The sequence below is a fragment of the Phallusia mammillata genome, chromosome 5 (assembly GCF_965637545.1).
Source record: "Phallusia mammillata chromosome 5, kaPhaMamm4.hap1.1, whole genome shotgun sequence".
Taxonomy (NCBI): domain Eukaryota; kingdom Metazoa; phylum Chordata; class Ascidiacea; order Phlebobranchia; family Ascidiidae; genus Phallusia; species Phallusia mammillata.
Window position 1 is genome coordinate 9,716,569 of NC_137256.1, and position 19,971 is coordinate 9,736,539.

The 19,971-nt window shown below is 38.9% G+C and overlaps 1 protein-coding gene across 2 annotated transcripts; it reads left to right on the forward strand.

Moving 5' to 3' along the window:
• The first annotated feature begins 4,483 nt into the window (after positions 1–4,483).
• On the forward strand, positions 4,484–19,848 carry LOC145229911 (uncharacterized). 2 transcript variants are annotated; one of them, XM_080095255.1, is made up of 10 exons: positions 4,484–4,962; positions 10,779–10,977; positions 13,360–13,531; positions 14,819–14,931; positions 15,794–15,942; positions 16,431–16,534; positions 17,173–17,281; positions 18,045–18,189; positions 18,808–18,961; positions 19,383–19,848. In XM_080095255.1, the coding sequence occupies exons 3-10, from the start codon at positions 13,460–13,462 to the stop codon at positions 19,485–19,487; spliced, it is 951 nt and encodes a 316-aa protein (XP_079951381.1). In that variant the 5' UTR covers positions 4,484–4,962; positions 10,779–10,977; positions 13,360–13,459; the 3' UTR covers positions 19,488–19,848. The 2 variants fall into 2 exon arrangements, with proteins under 2 accessions (XP_079951381.1, XP_079951380.1); XM_080095254.1 differs by lacking the exons at positions 4,484–4,962; positions 10,779–10,977 and having other exon boundaries at positions 13,113–13,531.
• The last annotated feature ends 123 nt before the right edge of the window (positions 19,849–19,971 follow it).

The window sequence follows — 19,971 nt, forward strand, 5'->3', positions numbered from 1 at the left end:
GCGGTCTTTCATAGAAAATTTGACTTCAGGTGACTGCAGTAAGCAAAAACAAATATATCATATTTGTTTAACGGTTTTTGAGCTATCCGTAACGGAGACCTTAAGAAGATTGATTGCAATAGGTTTGTACTGTTTACAAGAAGCGCGTGAAACTGTTTAATGCCTGATCAAACAAACCATGAATGTGGTTGACCACAACGATGCGCACTTCGTGTGTGGCAGTCAACCCGAAGTTTGCAATGACGGCCTGCTATGTTTGACAACTTTTAATGTTTACTACTCCGGGCAAAGAGCACCAACACCTTCGCAATTACGTAGTAGCTCGTGCTTCTAACGTAGTTTAGTAGTGTTTATAAAATACTTCGAAATAGGCCAATTGCCTAGGTTTACGGCGTTGGCATCTGCATTTTCTTAAGTGGAATAACATTTTTGCAATATATCTTAGCCTGTCTCCAACCAGAGTAAGACCAACGTACGAAATAAGTCACAAATAAATATTTTTTCAAATCTTTTGACTTATACACTGTTTTCATTGATGTTTATTATCGTAGCGTCCGTGAATGGTTTTGTTAAGGAAAAATATGCCTAGTTAAACTACTGTCTTGGCCTTTTCATTTTAATTTTGACTTGTTTTTTCATGTGTGAGTAAACCTTTCGACAAATATATTGTTATCATGCGTGACGAATATTGTACGTCATGACCCCCAAAGACTTTTTCGTAGTTCTATGTTGTACATTATAAAGCGTTGGAAAGTGGCCAAACCAATGAAAAATTATCCTGTATTTGTTTTGCTCACAGAAGAACACGGAACCTTATCCTAAAAGTCAAAGATTTCCTCTCGCTACAAGAAAATTATGATGAACGGCGCTTACGTCACTTTACAAGCGATCGTGAGGCATTTAAAGTAAAACCGCGAAAAAAATCCCCTGTGTCTTCATGGAAACCAAGCTGTAGGAAACCGATATGATTATCCTCTTGCAAATTGTTTTCCCGTCGCGTACGTTACCATTGATTTTACTTGTAATATCGCTCAAATGATAATCGCCTTATTTGCATCGTTAAGTTCCCATGGGCTCGAAAGGGCGTTTAGGGTAGCGCCAAAAACAGTCGCACGCTGGGCTTTATGCGGTCGTTTAACTCGCTTATAATGGGGATTGAACTTAACTGCCATGGCCTCTTTGCCAAGTTTGAAAGCTAATCCCCTTATGCGCCCAACCCTATGCGCGAAAACAAATTCAAATCGTCGAAAAACGCTGACAAGGCTCGACCTGCTTAAAAAAACACCCCTGACCATGTTGTTTGTTCCATATACAGGCTAGTTATAGTTTGCTTCAATGCTTACACGTTTTTTGTGAGTATCGATATGCAGGGACATGAGGGGGCACTATTCTAATACAATGCTGAAACATTTTACACTATGGCTATAAATAAACTTTGTTTTTTGCTCATTCGGCAAATATATAAAACCCATGCTACGTTTTGAAGTCCCATTCGGGGAGTCTTCAGCAGGGAAACAACACCTTGCCGACCCTATTGCAACAACACTATAGGCCTACATCTGTCGGTTTTGCATGTTTTGTTAAAAATACGTTACAAATAAAAATGAACCAACTATAAAATGCTACTTCGATCAAGTTTAAAATTCAGGCATCTTACCGTGTTGTTGGTTGACTATGAACCATTTTAAAGTCGAGCTCTGATATTTACATTTTGAAAGCGCCGTGTGTAGCCCGTTTTTTTACACAAGCACACAAGCACGAGTGTGGCGGTTTGCACTTTCGTAGTTAGTGCATGACCTTGGCTTAAATACCATGAATATAGTTCGAGACCCAAAAATTCCAAACGGTTATAGTTCAATACGATATATTGCATTGGACTTGTAAATCGCCCGGGCTTTTCGGGTGGGGTTCAGGCACACATGTTTTAGGCTACTAACTTAAGTATATAGGTTATACTAAATGGACTCGAGCAATTCAATAGACTTGAACGCATAAGAATAACTTTAACACAACATAAAAAAACACAACAAACATTCAGCGGTTAGGTGGGCAAACCTATATATAGCACTATAGTGTAGCCTATTACTTAAATACCCATCCAACTCAACTTTTTGCAATGTTTGCTTAGTTAAACAGCCTTTCACAACAAAAATCTGAACATCGCTAATGTTTCTAGGAACTGACTCTTTATATTTATGTCGGCCTGTCTGCGGTCCAACCATTTTCAAGTCGTTTCGCTTCATGGGCGCAAATTAACCCACGGAATTCACAACAGTTTTCTGCATAAGGCAAGTGACAATTTGGCCCTGACACCTGTGTGTTATATCGACGATAAATGGACGTCAATTGACACTTTGTGGGGGCTTGAGATTAGATAACCGTCACATAAGACTGGCACTTAACTTGGCTTTTTTCTAAGTTGGATAGTTTTACAGAAAAGCGATGAAAGACAAACGCAGTTCGTAACTTAATCACGTTTAAGCTGAAGGTAAGTCCTTTTTAAACCCCGAATATTTTTAAAGCTTAGTGCTAGGATTTTATGGGGCAAAGAAGCCTAAAAAGGCAAAGTTTCAAAACATGCCGTGAAATGGGGTCAACTAAGGTCATTTTACCCCACCACACAAGCCGCTCTTGCTTGCTATTCGACACAACGGTTTTGGGGTTTGTCGAAACTTATTTTATGTTAAGCTGCAGACAGTGCGCACTGTTTTGACCATTAAGGTCTCATCAGTGCAGCTGGTTATTCTATGTTGATATAACTAAAGCCTACACTTCTTTTTTAATCCTTTCTTTGCCTATTTTACTTTTTTCTCGCTGTAAATTAAGCACATTTGTTTACTACGTTTAAGAACTAAACATTGCTTAATGACAAAAATATGCAATGAATTATGCACCTTTTAGCCCAAGCTATAAATCGCTTAATTTACTGTTGTCGAAAAATGCGTAGAATCCGACTGTGTGCACTAGTGACGCAAAACTAAACATTATTTAGTCAAAAAATACTTGCAAAGAATTGTACGCATTTTAGCCCAAGCCATAAATCGCGCAATTTACTGTCGCAATATATCTCAAAACTCGATAAGGGCACACGCGACAAGCTTCAGGTGTTATCAACACGAAACGATCAGTCGCTTAAAACTGTTTTGCAGCACGCGTGGCTGACAGACGACCGCGGGTAACGAAATTCTGTCGTCGCCTTTTAAGGCAGAAACTTGAACCGACGCTGTAGCATAGATCGTTCCATCTTGATACATTTGCCGTTACCTAAGTTTTCTCGAAAGCGCACAACTCTTGCTGGGATTGCCATTAAAAAAATCACCTTGATATGCACTGGAGTCGTTAAAAGTGTATTTTGTAGCCCGAATAAGACTACACTTTTTTAGGTGGTCGGTTTTAAGCATTACATGGCATTGCATTACATAGCGCACAAAGCAACGTATCTATACTCAAAATGACTACAAGGTAACTTACTTTCTGTACAGCTCAGAACTTACGCTGACAACAACTTTCTATTCCCAATATCTGCTTCTTATATATAGCAAGCCACGTTCATGCCAACTGGATGAAATAATAAACACCAGCTTACCGCCGTCGACCTTACTAAGCCGAAGCGTTAATGCGGCGACGCCAACACATCCACTTAGCAAAGGTTGCGACGAGCCGCAAGTCGACACTTTTGCACTTGTAATTCCCTGGCTGTAAGGGCGCAGGCCGTAGCCACCGTCACCGCGAATTGAATATCCATTTACGCCTGTTCGCACCTGGACAAGATGGTGCAAGGCGTAAGGTGATAACGACTGTATCAGCACTATATTGGACCTGCGAAAACCGTTGGCCTGACCCCCCCTTTTGCATAGATGTAATGTTGTAAACATGTTAGTAAACTGTCTAGGTATATGCAAGACATGGTTCTGACCGGTTACACTCTTTTCTGAATACCAAAAACCTTATACCTAACTAGGTCAGTCAAACATTCCCTAACTTATATGTGTGTTTACTATAGCTACATGTGCTAAAGTTCAACGCTATGAACGTGTAATAACATCATGCTACATTGTTTGTTGATGTTGTTGTTGTGTGCTAAAGAAAACCACAACTTCAGGGCATCATGCTTGGTGCTGCCATCTAGCGAAAGTTTGATAATAATTTTTATCAAGTATTTGTGCGACTTTTAGTGATTTTGGATATAATTTCCATTGCCATAAGAATGCAATAATCTTTACGCATAGATTACTTGCATGTAATCTCTTCAAAATACATTCAAATAGGCCCGACCTTCAGCCTAATTATCATTTAACATGCATTTCCGTGCCTGATAATCAGTTGAATTTAAACCCGTGTTTCAGTAATATATAGTAATATCCACGAGTTTAAACCCATCAAAGTTTTCATAACATAATTTTCTATTTTAGACACAAGAATATTCAGTAAAAAAGTGTTCGCTGTTTTACAGAAAATTTTAAATACAAGCAAATGGTAATTTCACATATAAAAAGCATTTGATGACATTGGGGTCAAGCCGTCTTAGTTTTCCACACAGGCTTCCACAAACACTTAACGTCAATTTCCAAGCAACTTAGTGGATGGATGGCTTCCTTGAGGCGCGCTATCCTTGAAGAAAGTGACTCATGAAGCGTCTGCCTTCCTGTAATCTCCACTTTTAAGGAAGTCCTTGCTTTGGAGATTGTCTTACGAACCGAGCAGCTTATACAGCATAAGGCTCGTGAGCTACTTTAGACCTGCTGTTATGTGTATTAGTAGGCAGACACGTGGATCTACTGTATTATAGTATAGAGAACACATTGGTATTTTACTTGTATGCTTTGGTGGTGAACTGATTTTAGTTTTGTATTCCTTTTTGTTTAAGTGCGGTCGTATAGTTAGGAAATGGCCGAATACTGTAAACTGTAAAGGTACGTTAAATATCTTCTGCCAGTTACAGTTCGTTACGAAAAACAGCAGGTAAGCTGTGCCTTGTCTGGGCGTTAAGTATATTGCATTGCTTTCAAACTTTTTTGAATCTATTATGGAACAGAATAACATATATTAAGAAGTTTCTAGAAAGTTGCAAGGATGTTTGATGCAAGTGTGCTGAATTGGTATTCTTCAGAAACATATTATAAAAATCATTATGTATAAAATTGTCAAAATTGTGTCACAATACAGAAATCTTTCTTTGACGGTATTAGAATCCAGTGCAAATATAGTGAATATGTGGAAAATAGACAGTGTTACCAGATTTAACGTAAGAAAATGTTCTTATGGCCTATATCTTTGTTTCTATACCAACTTTATACTTTTCAAGGAAACTTAGAACAGTAACACCATCAAAGTTGCGACACCATTATAACTAATTGCGTTAAGAAATCAACAAATTTGCTGGAGAATTGGTTAGCGTTGTTCAAAAAGACCGGGTTTCCAATAGTGTTTGCTCAACTGTCTGTAAGTGCGACCACTTAGGCCTGTGCGCTTCGAGACTGCATGACCAGTTTCAGTAACTAGCTTCATTCATGCTATTACGCAAATCCAGGCAGTCGCGAAAAACTCAAACCAAAGCAATAGAATCTGTCGAACATTCATCAAGTCACGAAGCAAAGGCATAGATAATGATGCAGCAGTTTGTAAGTCAGGACTTATCTATTCTGTAAGCTTGTAAAGAATAAATACATACTGTGGATATTCAGTTTAGTCAAAAGTTAGAAAAATGTTTTTCTAACTCTAAAAATAGCGGATTCGTTTCACCGCTTGCTGTTAGAGGTGTTTGATTTTGTGCGAATTGAATTTTTTGCAATGCAATTCAGTAAAAATTCTTTGTTATGTTTACGAAAAAAGAGATTCTTTTTTGTAACAAACAAACAACGTGTAACATATAATGTATTGAAGATTTTTGACGAAACTTTTTGTAATAAAAGAAATACCTAAACAAGAACGTACAACATAAAATAACTGACTTCCTTACACCTGTAAAATGTTTCATACGTTTAAACGCTTCAGTTAGTTGAAATGACATATACCGTTTTTAATAATTGCCACAATTTTTAAACCTTTATAGTTAACTGCTTTTTTAGTGAACGAAATTTAATATATAAGGATAGTAAAGAAGTACATTTTCTTGATGAATTTTAGGCGTCGAAACTTCGATGTCCTAAGACCTAACCAAAGTTTCCAGACTACTCAATTGTATGTGACTTGTGGTTTTATTAATCATATTGTGTCATTAGTGACTCGTGGTGTTATAATAGGCTATACCATAAATAATTAGTTCTAAAAGGGCGAATTCTTTGAAAACGCTTTTCAGTTTTTAACTGCCACGGTCTAAATTTACTTTCACAAAATAGAATGGTTAATTTATTTACATACAGTGGTGGGATTCAGTCGGTTCGCATTGGTTCTATAGAACCGCCTCATTAAATTTTATGAGATCAGCGAACCGGTTGACATTACTGGTTACTGGTCAATGGACTTTTTGTAACAGAACCGGCTGAAAAATATGACGTTTGTGATAGAACCGGCTGACAAAAAAATTTAATCCCACCACTGCTTACATAGAATCGTTCTTGCGTCCTGAACTTAGCGAATTTGGCGCGATAAAAACTACTCGAATCGATGACGTAGTTTCCGGTTTGTCGAGGTACCGACGGTTGGTACTTGGCCCCTGGTCCCAGCAGCTTATGGCCTGCAAAGATTTCGCGTTGTGGCAAAACTATTGCGTTGCCTTTTGTTTAACCAGAAAATTAAACATCGTTCGGTGTGGCTTTGGCTGTAGGAGACAACTCCATGGCCCTGCTACGTTTTGTAAAGCTGTATAGGATTGTGTTAAGAGATACACATCTTTTTTAGTTAAAATTCTTTTCACAGTTGCTTTAACACAGAAAAATATATGGCCTGATATGGAAGGACGTTTTCAAAAAACAATTTCAGGCGACTTTGGAATATATACTTTACCTAACAATGGCATTGTCAGTTGTTTGTAAAAAAATATGTGTTAGTTTGTGAACAATTCCGATTCCAATAAAAGTTTAGGTCTGCGACCACCTTATAGCATAGAAATACATTTTAAATTTAGTACGTCTTAACAATAATGTCGCTTTTTACATCTATTTGGTCTGTTATTGAAGACGTTATACCGAATCAAGTCGATCTTCCAAGTATTTTCATTGTAAGCATTATTCCAACGTTTCTAACTACTGAATTCTTGTGAAATGGCCAGGGACAAGTTATGTGACAATCCTGCTTCCTTATGTACGCGGGCTTTGAGACGTTGAATAGAGTTTCGTGACTTCCATTCAGCCCAGGGAAGGGGCGGAAGTCCTTCATAATACCGCCACCATCTACTTTCATTGAAAGGATGCGAACTGCTTCTGAAAGCTCTTTGCTATGTCCGCAAGAGCTTAGAGTTGTGTAGATGCTAACGTTGCTTTTAAGTTGCAATTCAGCACTTAAAACAGGTTTTACTTAACAAAAAATGGGTCTTTTTCAGGGGTATTGGTCGATAGTTTTGGGCACTGCACACGAATTGAGTAGTGGATTGATAAAAACTTCAGAAGGTTTGCAAAGAGTAAGCATATTCTGATGTAGAGCTTTCTTTGTGCTGTTGTCATCATCAGTGGTTGTATCCAGTGGTGGCCCGTTCACACTGGCTCTATAGAACCGTCTTACTAAATTTTATGAGATCAGGTTAAGCATTACTGGTTACTGTCAATGGCCTTTTTGTATAACCGAACCGGCTGGAAAATATGACTTTTGTGATTGAACCGGCTGACAAAACAATTGAATCCCACCACTGATTGTATCATTGTTGAAACATCTGCAATGAAATTTATATTCTCTTTACCTTTCTACCTATATTTTATATACCCCTGCAAATATTTGACTGTTTAGGGTTTGATGAAGCAGTTTTGTCGTAAGTAACACCATGGACGATGTTTGTGATGGTAGGCGAAACACGATTATCGGTGGCCAGAATTAGTTTTCAAACATTTGTGTGGTGTGTTTTTAAACTTAATATGCCTACTAGCGAATTTCAGACATTTCTGAATTTCCGCACTACAAGAATACAAAGCGTGGTGGTCTGCTATATTGAAGGCAATTGCTTTCAAATCAAAACGCGTATTGGTGACGGAGCAAATGAATTGACGTACTGAGAGTTTGCCAGGGACCAACGCACGATATCGCCCCGATGCTATTGCTTCCTGCAGCGCAAGGCCCTTCGCGGTGCCTGCTTGGTTTGGTACCAACGTCCGGCGGTCGTTTGCAGGGCACCAAGCAAAATGTAAAAAGAAAATTGAATAATCGAGTCTTGGTTGCGTTTCCGTACGAACCACTATAAAGTGCTTGGCTTGTCGCCGAATTGAAATCAAGTCGTTATCCTGAATTGAGTTCGGAGCTGGATCGGCGGTGCGAGGTCCTCAAAAGCGAATTCTAGTCGTTGTGCTGACTGCCAAGTTGTCAGTTCATGTTACATTGCGTATAGTCTTTTCCATGAATGTCAAATGCCATGGCTTTTGGGCGGTACGACAAAAACGTAACTTTAGAATTAATTTTGTTGGATTGAGATTGTGTTGTCCTGATGTAACATGAGTTTGGTGTTTGTAACCCCAGGACGGGTTTAACTGGTTTGAGGTCGTATTTTTCTGATGAAACGAGTTTTAGTGTTACTTTGCTGATAAATTCAGCGCACTCAAATCACTCTGTATATTTCTTATTGCAAACCACTGCGGGTTGCCATTTCGCCCAAAAATATGAATTTGTCAGCTAAGTATTGTCAATATATGTAACTGGAATAGTTTGTTGAGCATCCGTGGATCAGGACGATTTCCGTATTAATACATCTTTATTAAGTTTTGGTGGTCGTAACTTCAAGTTGAATTTTGTAAGCGTAAGGTTGTAAGCTGTTTTTGAAGTATTAGGGTGAAATGATAAAGGTTCAATGGTTCTCGATTCTGCCTTGTTACCTACGGTACCAGGTAGAAGCAAATATCATCTCGTACCGTGAGTAATAAAGCATCCTCGTGAGCACAAAGCAACGTTACAGAGACTCAGTCGTTCAGATTCCTGTTTCAAAGTATTTTACCTCGCACCGAGATTAGTAATGTTTGAAAGAATATTGGTTTTTGTATTAGAGAGTTTTGCGGCCATAAGCAAGGTTATTTATGTAATTTTTGAATCCGCTAAGGGGCGCTCCTAATCTTTTTTACTAAATCTGATAGCCTGGTGTGCAGATAACCAAAATGCAGGCACAAAAACTAAATAGGGACCGTTTTCGATTGTGAACCCAGTAAAAGTATTTTATATGTCTATGTATGGGAATGTCAAAATATAACGTTTGCCAAAAGACTGTTAACAAATGTAATATCTTGCTGGAAGCAATCTAATTTACCCTGTAAAGCAGTGGTTCTTAACCGTTTTCCATGCTGCATCCCTTTCAAATCACCAACCAATTTCAGCATCCCTCACCCCCTAGGAACAGTTCTCGCACCTCTTGGGGGTGCGTGCACCCCAGGTTAAGAACCCCTGCTGTAAAGTAATCGGCGTTTCACAATTAACTTTGTATTGGTTTTAATTACTTTTTTCTAGAAGTTGTAAGGCGAACAAGGTTAGTTGCGTTTTTCAGCACAGATTTTTCAATTTTTTAAAATTTATATCATTTAGCCTCTGCGGGTCTTTGATTATTGGGTAGTAAAATTAGTTGTACATACTACATACCGATAAGACACGTCTAGCACTTTGCTTAAATCAATAATTTCTGACTATATTGTGGGCTATAAAGGCGTTTTCCATTTAGTAATGTTGGTCAGCAGTGTTGTTAACGGTTCATTTTTAACCGGTTCTTTTAATAGAAGGCGTAAGCATTTTAATCAGGCCATTCACAATGAATACAACTTTGTAGACCATACTGTTTACTTTCTGCTTTGCAATTTTTCTTTTACCATATATTTACTATCAACATTACAGCAAAACAATTCAAGCCAACGCCTATGCGTACATACCGATACCGAAGTCGAAAAATTTGGTTCACTTATAAACTAATCGGTATATTTCGCTCAAATAAACACATTTAAGGCATTTTTCCCTGTTGGGTGAGATTTTGTATCTAGAAGTGCATCATAGGTTATTAAACTGACTTGCACTTAATACAACTTGACTTCCTTGGTATATGTTGAGGCAAAACGAAATGTGATTGCGTGGCAGTTGCGGAAACAATTCAAATCCTAAAATAACTGAAACGTTTCCCTTCGACCGTTTTCTAGGTTTCCTGTAAGTTATTCTGTTTCCCGCCAGGACAAGCTTCGCACGTCATTAACTGGACGAAGTTTTAATTAAAGAAAATCGAATAAAATTTGCCAGAGTAAGCTGAAGCAAACCACTATTGCACGACAATTTTATCATTTAGTATTTTGTTCTGACATGTAAAAGTAAAATAAACAGTTTTGGTTGAATATGTGCGCTAATTGATTCAACCATCCAGAACAAGCAACATAATTCGGTGTTAAATAGTAAAATACTATCTACAACTATAAATAGTAAAATACTATCTCTATACTATGAGGGCCCGTTCACAAAAGTAACCAATTTCGTCCTGTTTGTAATGCAAATACCGCTAAAAATGCTGTGACAAACCAGACATTATGATAATCAGCGTATTTCTAATTTAAAAATGATAATTTTTCGAAAAATGCCCGAAGCTATTAGGTCTAAAAGTTTTCAATTACAATAGCCAGGGATCATAGGTCACCTTGGTAGAATTCCGTCGGCTGTGTACATACGCTTTGTTACAGGGATTGTTCAGCGAATCGCGGGCGGCGTAGAACATGAGTTTCTGTACCAATTGCCGATGGAACCCATTGTGACTCTCAATGAGCCAGCGAAAAGAAACACATGAAAATTAATGTACGAAAAATGCCTTCACTGTGCGCTATCATTCGAACGGACCACTGCTCGTTGACGGAAGCTTCAATAAAGATAGATTTGCACCCGGTAAGTTACTTTATTTATTTTATTTAGGACATTTGGCAAGTGCTTTTACTATCACAGCGAATTTTGCCTTAGTCAATGTACTGTGATAAGTTATAAAAGGTCTATCGATATTAAAGGTGCAAAGAGTATTGCAGTTTGTAGTTACGTAATTTTTCTAATGAAGTTTTCACTGTAGGCTTAATACACAATCGCGGCATAGTTTGCTGGAAAACAACAATTCGTATGTTTACATGACTACAAGACTTAGAAACTTTGATTTACAGCATTTTATGTTTAGCATAAGCCACGTCAAATCAGACTTTTTGCTGATTTTTGTGTGAACTAAACCTTTAGTTTTCGATATTTCAACTATTTTAGCTGGTTGATACAAAAATCCCTAACGCAACAAGGTCCCAAGTTTACAATAATGGGAAAAAGAACTCAAGACGGGGCTGGTATTGTTTGCCTGCTGCCGTGTATTGTTGCTTATCAATGCGCGTTTGTTTGTTTGTTTGGTCTGAAAGGCATATGAAATTGAAAGGGGCGTAATTGATATGTTGCCGCTGAGAATCTTCTATGTTTTACAGGACAATTCACCCTTGCAGTGGCCATTCGTTGTGTATAGGCCCAGTATATACTATTAACAAGAATATTATGTATGACTGGTAGACATTCAGGTGCTGGTTCTGACCAATATTACTTAATTTTAGGTGTCTGGGCATACGCATGCTCTTAAGTGTACTTTGCAATGTTGTTGATTTACAGTTTATGTTGGAGGCTCTTTCTTCAATTGCGCAAGAGTTCAGCTTAGAGCAGTGGTTCTTAACCTGGGGTTCGCGGACCCCCAAGGGGTCCGTGAGATGGTTTCAGGGGGTCCATGGATGGAAATATGTTAAGTATCATTAACCAACAGAAGAATATTTTTAAGTTTCTTAACCGTTTTTACAATCCTGCATACGAGTGCACGCTGTTCATCGCACCTTAATTGGGCCAAGAACATATACTTTTGTAATTGTTTTCGCTATTGTGACATCATAATACACATGGACAATAGACTTTATAGGACAAGTGATTTGTGAAGTTATATATACCAGAAATATTATCAATTTGATGCGTTGGCCACTAAAATACAGAAACGTCATTGGTTTTAAAGGACTGTGAAGGCGGATTTAAATGCTTCTAAAGCATGACAGGGTATAATGCAAGAAATGTGAAACATAAAAAGACTTACGGTAAATTGCGTTGGGGGTCCGCAGACTTACAAAATTCATAAAAGGGGTCCGTGACTACAAAAAGGTTAAGAACCACAGGCTTAGAGAGAACATTTTTCATGGCTACAGAGTCAGCATCTCCTAGAAATCGATTTTTAAATATTAATTTTAAGTCAATTGTTTGCTAACATCCCCTAGCCTACCTATAGGTTTATTCACTTTTGGTTTCTCTATTTATTCAAGAGTAAACTTTTTAGTGTAAGGATACAGCCCTAGATTTTCAATTCAAACAGTAGATTTTTAGCTGAACGTGCTGATGGCATGCGGTTTTCTCAAGGGTGGTATGCCACTGAAGTTTGACAAATTTGTTCGCTTTGTTCCCTGAAGGTTCAAGTGCTGTTGGTTTTGTTCCTTGGGCATGTCTTGCTTTATGTCTCAGCGCCGCGACGCCAAAGTTTAGATTGACAAGGTTACCGCATCAGACACAAGAATACCGTTGAGTACAAAGGGAAGAACCTGTTGAGGCAGTAGTCTGCCAGTTTGTTCTGCAAAAAGAGTGGCTGTAATAAGAAACTGAAGTTTAGACTATAGTTTATTAGTGAAGGGTTGAAAATAACAAAGTTTGGCAGAACGCGGTAATTAAGTATGTCAGTATTATTTTGTTTTTTTGCACTGACACTGTCTGTAATATCAAGCAGCAATAGCAACCAGTAAAAACAACATTTGGAAAAGTGATAAAAGTCTGCGTTTAATCACTAGCAGTATTTAAGTAGGCTAGTTAGCAACGCCGAAGAGTATTGTTTCCCGCATTTTTTTACATGTTTGTTTCTTGTTTGGTAAGATTGGCCTTAGCAATTAATCTCCTTGCGAGCCTGGCGTACAATAGAGTTTACTTACCAAAACATGCAATTTCTCTTATTTGCAATCCGGTTAATTGCCTTTTAATTCTGAATCTAAAACTGTAGCCTACCTTTCAGTTAGGAATACATTACGATTATTCAAAAGGAAAAGCTTGGCCAATTAAATTTGAAATTGTCCAAAGTTAATTTGCGGTAGTAAATACAATTTTAAGTATGGCGCTTGAAGCACAGCGTGTGTACTTATCTCCTGACTTGCCACCAGGGCAGTTTGCCTCCAAGGTGATCAAGGCGGTTCACACGGACACCCGTAACAACATTTTTCCATGCAACAGCACCTACGGACGGGACTGGAGCGAATCGATATCGTATCTGGGTAAGAAACGCCACCAAGTGGGGAGCGCAAGGGAAAGAGCAAGCAGAGACAAAGACAGAATGCAGAGTCCACGGGTTAATCTGCCTCTAGAACATCCGCTGGAGGGCAGGAATAATCCACAACCGAGCAAGGTGGGTTGAGAACTTATTTTTGATGTAAAATTGTGTTTATTTGTTTTTGGCACTTTAAACTATTTTTTAAACTCGAAATGACATGCTACCAGGTATAAAGTGTATTTGGGGGCAATGGATTATCCAAATATGATAAAAAATGGTTTTACAACCAAGCAACTCTTTTTACAAACCACGGACCGCAAGAATATTAGTTAAAAAACACGCCTAATATTTAATTGCACCAAACCAACGTAACATGAGTGAAAAAATGGTTTTCCGCAAGCATCTTTTTTGAAAAACCCATTGTACCGCAAAAACATTAGTTAAAAAACAAACTTACATTAACTGGGCCAAGGCAACGAAATATGTATGTAAGTTCTGCAACGGGCCACCCATTCCATATCGAGGTTACGCCGCCACTTTTAAGCCCAGTATCAATTTTCACTCGCTAAAGCATGTTGTTCGTGTAATGACATATCACAACGAGCGAGGCCGCCTTCAGCGCCTTTTGTTACCCGTCCTTGAGGCAATCGTTATCCGCTAGCGCTATTGTTGTTGCCCGCAAGAAGAATGTATGGGATCGGCTAGGTTTGCCCGCCGAGATAATATTGCCATTAGCTAAGGCAGTAGGCTCCCAATCACATGTAATTGAGGATAAGTGCGTAAATGTGGATTGTAATGGATTGATTTTGTCCGAGGAAATGTAGATTAGATGCGTGTAAAAAGTCGTAAAACTAATTGGAATTGTAGGTTATAGTTGTCCTTATTTCAGTTGTAAATTCTGTAAGGTATTGTGTGTTATAACATCTCGTCATGGAACTAGCACCTCACGCCAAGGTATATAACAGAACTCATAGTAAAAGTGTATTTTTTGTTCGAATAAAGTCGATTGTAGCGCCCTGTGGTGTACAGTACTTTGATGTGCGGATAAAGAATGTTACCTGTCATATAAGTGCATTTAGGGCGACAACAAATTGGTATGGTTTGATGAGCCGCATGTACTTTTATTTTTCGAATCGTTTAGCAAAGTTTGGCCGTTGAAATCTTAGTGACGGATCTGTCAAATATTTTTTAGATAATTATACTTGGCCATATTGTACTTAAGAGCAAAATAGTTTGTTTTATTGCAGATAGAAGTCTTTTTAACGATGACCAAAAAAGACATATCATTTAGACACATACGGGCATTGAAATACATAGTATTCGCGGCAATCACGTTTTAGTGGTAGCCACTCAATAGCAATTTGCTTCACAGCGCAATGGTTGGTCTCTAAACACTTTCTAATGTCAAGTATTTGTTGACAGGCGTTTATGAGTTGGAGGGTTCCAAGTCGATACTCAGATGACGGGAGGCCAACAAGCCGGGAGGTTCGGTTGGTTGAACAAATACGGAAAGACCCAAAGCGAGCATCAACTGGGTATGTCGTTTTTTGCTGCTGGTTTACATACTAGTTTAAACCGGCTTGAGAGTGTACGTGGGTCAGAAATTTGAGCCGTATCCGAAAGAAGAAGCCCGAAACGCACTTGAATATTTACAAAATATGCTCGAAAAACACTATTGTCAAATTTAAACTAGAAGCAAAAAGCAAGGCCCGATTTACAACACTTAACCGGTTTGTGGGCACGATTTATGCACTAGAACCACAGTTGTGATTCGGCCCGGGTTTTCGGGTTCAGTCCTGGGCTTCAGTTTATAAAAAAACGGGCTTGATTCGGGCTGACTTCACACTTGGTCTCATTTGCCGCGATGTTACCAACTTTCGGGCCCAATTCGCGCCTCGTTTAACAAAAAAGTCTGGTTTGGTTTCGGGCTCATACATACAACTCTAAGATGGTTTTACATTTAGACTATAAACCACTGAGCCTGGGGCCTCCCATCTTGATTTATAGCACACTGTTCTGAGATTTTTGTAAAATTAACTAGGTGCACGACTTGCGTCCCTAAAGTAAACCCTGAACTAGACCTTACCGAACAAAAACCTGGATACATATACATTTACTGCAGCACCAGACAACGTCTCTTATTGACTTATTGTCAAAAAAAATTATACGGACGTTTAGAGCAATATGTCATGATCAAAAATAAATTCACTAGCAACAAACGCCATTACCCTTTTTCCATACGGATCTCAATTGCCAGTGTCCATCAAGAATGGCAACGTTTTGTTTACATTGGGACTTGACACAACACCTTGTTATAGCTGCTATATCTGTCACATTCCAAAGTTATAGCTAAGAGAACAAAACAACAGCTGAATTTCTGTTTTTGTTGTGAATCAGGCACCAGCACGGCTTGACCCAGACAACCCACCACGCACCACCACAAGGCAAGTTTATACCTATCCAGTCAGAGCAACAAGAACATATGCAGGAGGTCCTTAAAAAGGAGGAGATGATTAAAAAGTTTCAAGCTGGAAAAATCAACACACGTAAGAATATAACATGTCTTGTGTATCGCCACATCTGAATTATGGAACGATTAGCGAAGCACAAAAATTTACGAGGGGTGGGCACTTGTTTAAAATTGAAATATCGTTTTAGGATAACCTTTTCGGCTCCTAAAACAAAACTTTTCTGGGTACGTTTGAGCGTTGGGAGGGGATTTTTGAAATGTTAAATCTACGAACACCTTAAAACGCAGTGTACAAAAACTTAGGGTCACACAGTTGCGAGGGTTTAATTCCGAGTTTTTTACATAACGTTAGTAAATTTAGTAATATTTGGTAGAGTTTGATTTCAACATTAAATAAACTTAATCTGTACGAACCAACAGAACAATTGTACTCAAGTGTAACACGAACAACCCGTAAGTGTAAGACACTTTGCAGTGGGCAACATTATGTTACATCATAAAAGTCATTGAATCAACTAAAAACTTACAGATGTATTTTCAATGTTCTGTTTAATGTTGTTTTAGTACCAAGACTTTCGTTCAGTGCGAAACCTCTTGAACCGCGGACGTTTTCGGCTGCGCAGAGATGGCTGAAAAACAACCCCGGTCAGGAAAAACTGGCAAATCAGGTAACAGTTTTGGACGACATTTACTGCTAAAAAAATATAGCAATGCAGAAAACAAACTTCTGCCTCAAATAAAATTGAAAAACTTTTTTCACGAAACAAAATTAGTCTGTAAAGAAAACTGAAATATGTGTATTTCATAACTGCAGTTACTAACCATAGGGGCAAAAAGGTGAAAGAATCACAACCTTTTATTGTATGCCAGACCCATTGAAGGCGTTATACCGAGTCAGCCTGTCACCAAGCATTCCCACATGATAAAGCACAGGCTAGAAAAATCTAGTCTGCGGTGGGATTCGAACCCACGACAGTAGCCTATTCAGACAACAAAGTGAAATACGAAGGTTTATGTGTATGGACGTTTTTATTTCCTGCACTACAGTTCGTGCATAACAACTCTTGCCAGATATTTGACCTTTAAAACTGGGTACACAGATTTTAATAGTCCAGAATAATACACGGTTATTATATTACAGGCCAGATAGGCGTATGAGCGTTTATTTCGCCGTGCTCCGCATGTACAAACTAAATACAACCAACAACGAAGTTATCTATCAGAATGTTGGTTTTTGTTGCACAATGCAAAGTAGTGGTTGCACATTTAGAGGTGTTTGTAAGTTTATTGTCCAATCATGTCGCAGGTTCTACGGCAAACGCACCAATCAGAAGTTGACCAAATCCTTTCAAACACACTGGAACCGAATGCTAAGAAAGCAGTCCTGGAGTGGCTAAAAACAGCAACCGAAACTGGTAAACCATGCAGGATACATCAGTGGTTCCCAACCGGGAGAGAATTTTAAAACTTATGGGAGGAATTTACTGTAATTTGTACATGTGGTTCGTAAGTAGACACTTCAGCTTCGGTAATATAACCTGAAAAGTTGATAAAAGACCCAATTTTAATCTGTATGGTTTAGCATCTACTAGGGATGAGCCGAGCCGAGCCAGAACCCGAGTACTCGGTACCGAGCATCGCAGTTTTTAATGCTCGGTGCTCAGCCGAGCAGTTGCACAAACTGACCCGAGCGTTAAATTTGCATATTCATGCACTTCTAACATATGTAACTAGTGTTCTAAAGGGTGTCTTTAAACAAAAACGAATGATTTTTCAAATGCACGAGATGGTGGAAAACGCGTACTTTATGGGCATGTACAGCTTAATAAAACACCGCCGGTGACGTAAGAGGCCTTGTAGAGCTAAAACGTAGAAAGGAGATTTTTTGTGACGTCATAATGCACCGAGCGTGATTGGCCGAGCACCGAGCATTAAAGTGAGATGCTCGGTGCTCGACCAAACAGAACATTTGCAGTTTTGGCACATCCCTAGCATCTACCATGTAGTCTATTGGGAATGAATGAAAATGTTTTGAATTGTTAAGTGAGGAATTGTCGATAAAGGTTGGGAACCACTGGGGTACGTGCTTCTTTACAATACTTCAAACAAAAATTTACAATAAAATTACAATACTAAAAAACACACACACTTACCATCAATATTATGTCTGTGTTGTAGATAGGAGGACGGCTATAAAGTTTTTCACGTCCCTTGCTGGCAAGAAAATGCTACAAGGTTCGAGTGGATATCGCCCTGCAGCCAATGTACATGGAAACTCCGATGCAAGGCTTATGACAATCCTGAGAGCCCTGCAAGAAAATAAGTAAACAACACAACTGGTTTAAATAACCTGTATTTAGTTTTTATATCACCAATTATAGTTCGTCAGGCCTATTAATGGCGTTATACTGAATCAAGTCGGTCTCCAAGCATTCCCATACGACAAGAAGACAAGGCATAAGTATAAACAACCTGTAAAACCTGTAAAATTTGTTCAAAATGAACATGAGTTTAATAGTTGGATCAGCCCTGAAAATCTATGCAAACCAACGATCACACTCATATATGAATCAAAGTAGCCTATGCCAGGCCCATTGAAGGCGTCACACCGAATCAGCCGGTCACCAAGCATTTCAACAAACGGCAGGGCATGACATAGGCTAACAAATCTAGCAAGCGGTAAGATTCGAATCCACGACAGTATAGCCTTTCCAGGGCTCGCGCTCTATACCAACTGAGCTACACAGGCCCAGTGGTGATACCCGTCGAAAGTCGAATCACAAGCACCTTTGCCTGTCTCGTATGCTGCACTTGTCAGCTTCTTAGTAGGGGATCGCCAGTTGGACCATTGATTTGGTATAACGTTTTTAATGGGACTGGCGTACTATTAGTAATTAACGTATGTTTATCTTAGTTGTATCAGTCACGTTGCTTTTTTCAGAGGCCAAGCACCGGCCAGTGGTGTGCTAAGACACGAAACCATCGACGACAACATTAAAAGTTTGGTAAAGGCTGCACGTCGAAAACACCTTCGTCTGCTCACACCGGACACTAGAGTGCACCAGAGGGAGTTCCAAACGTGGCATCATATGCCTGTATGTTAAGTTGGCGGTCTTCAACCACTAGCGGTATTAGGCAATTAACACGCTGTTGGGCCAAATAAAAAACCCAATAAAAAATCTAAAAAACGCGGTATCAGGTGTAAACAATAGCAAGACCAAAAGAGCACTTTAAGTTGCACAAAAACGGGCTTGTACTTTCGGGTCGGGTCCCAATTTTGGCTTGTTTACAACTCTAGTACCGTATAATACACATTTGATTGCCATAGAAATTCATTGAAACTAGTGACGAGTAAGTTATATTATTTTTGATGTTCTATATTATCGATGTACCATTCTGTGAGACTGGTGAAAGTATAATGCCCACAATGAACCGGTTTCTAATGAAAGAAGGTTGGGAGCCCTTGTGTTTAAGTATTTTGAAAGTTTATTTTCTGAAAAATTCTCTGTTTTCCAGGTTTATCCTTTTCGTGGGCGGGTGGATAACACAAGATCTATGTACGTTCTTCCAAGAGCCCCGGTGCCCGAAGATTTTAAAATCCACCCCGAATGGGAACTGTGATTTAGCTAGCTGTTACCTTGTCTCATTATTATTGCTTCTCATTAACAGCCTGTTAACTTTTTACCTGTCATTTTGTTATCTGCACTACACAAACCTGCACTTTCTACCTATATTCTATGAGGTAGCATATCACGTATTTTAATGCATATTATTAGAGTGATTTCGCATGACATGTGTCTGTACAACACTAACTTTTTACTTTAATACGTGCTTTGCAAAAGGAAATTTAACGCTGTCTCATTAGCGCCAAATGTGGCCAAACAAATCCACGATTGGTAGCCGACAGGTGGCGCACAAGTACAGTTCGTGTTTTCATGTTTTGTTTGCACACGTTTGGGAGAAATAAACCTTTGCAAACAAATACACCTTGTGACAGCGTCACGTGGGCCAATAATACGTCATAAGTGTCGTAATAACGCAAGCAACTACGTCACAAAAACCGACAGACGTTAATGACGTCATGTCACGTGTTAATTAGTAACCA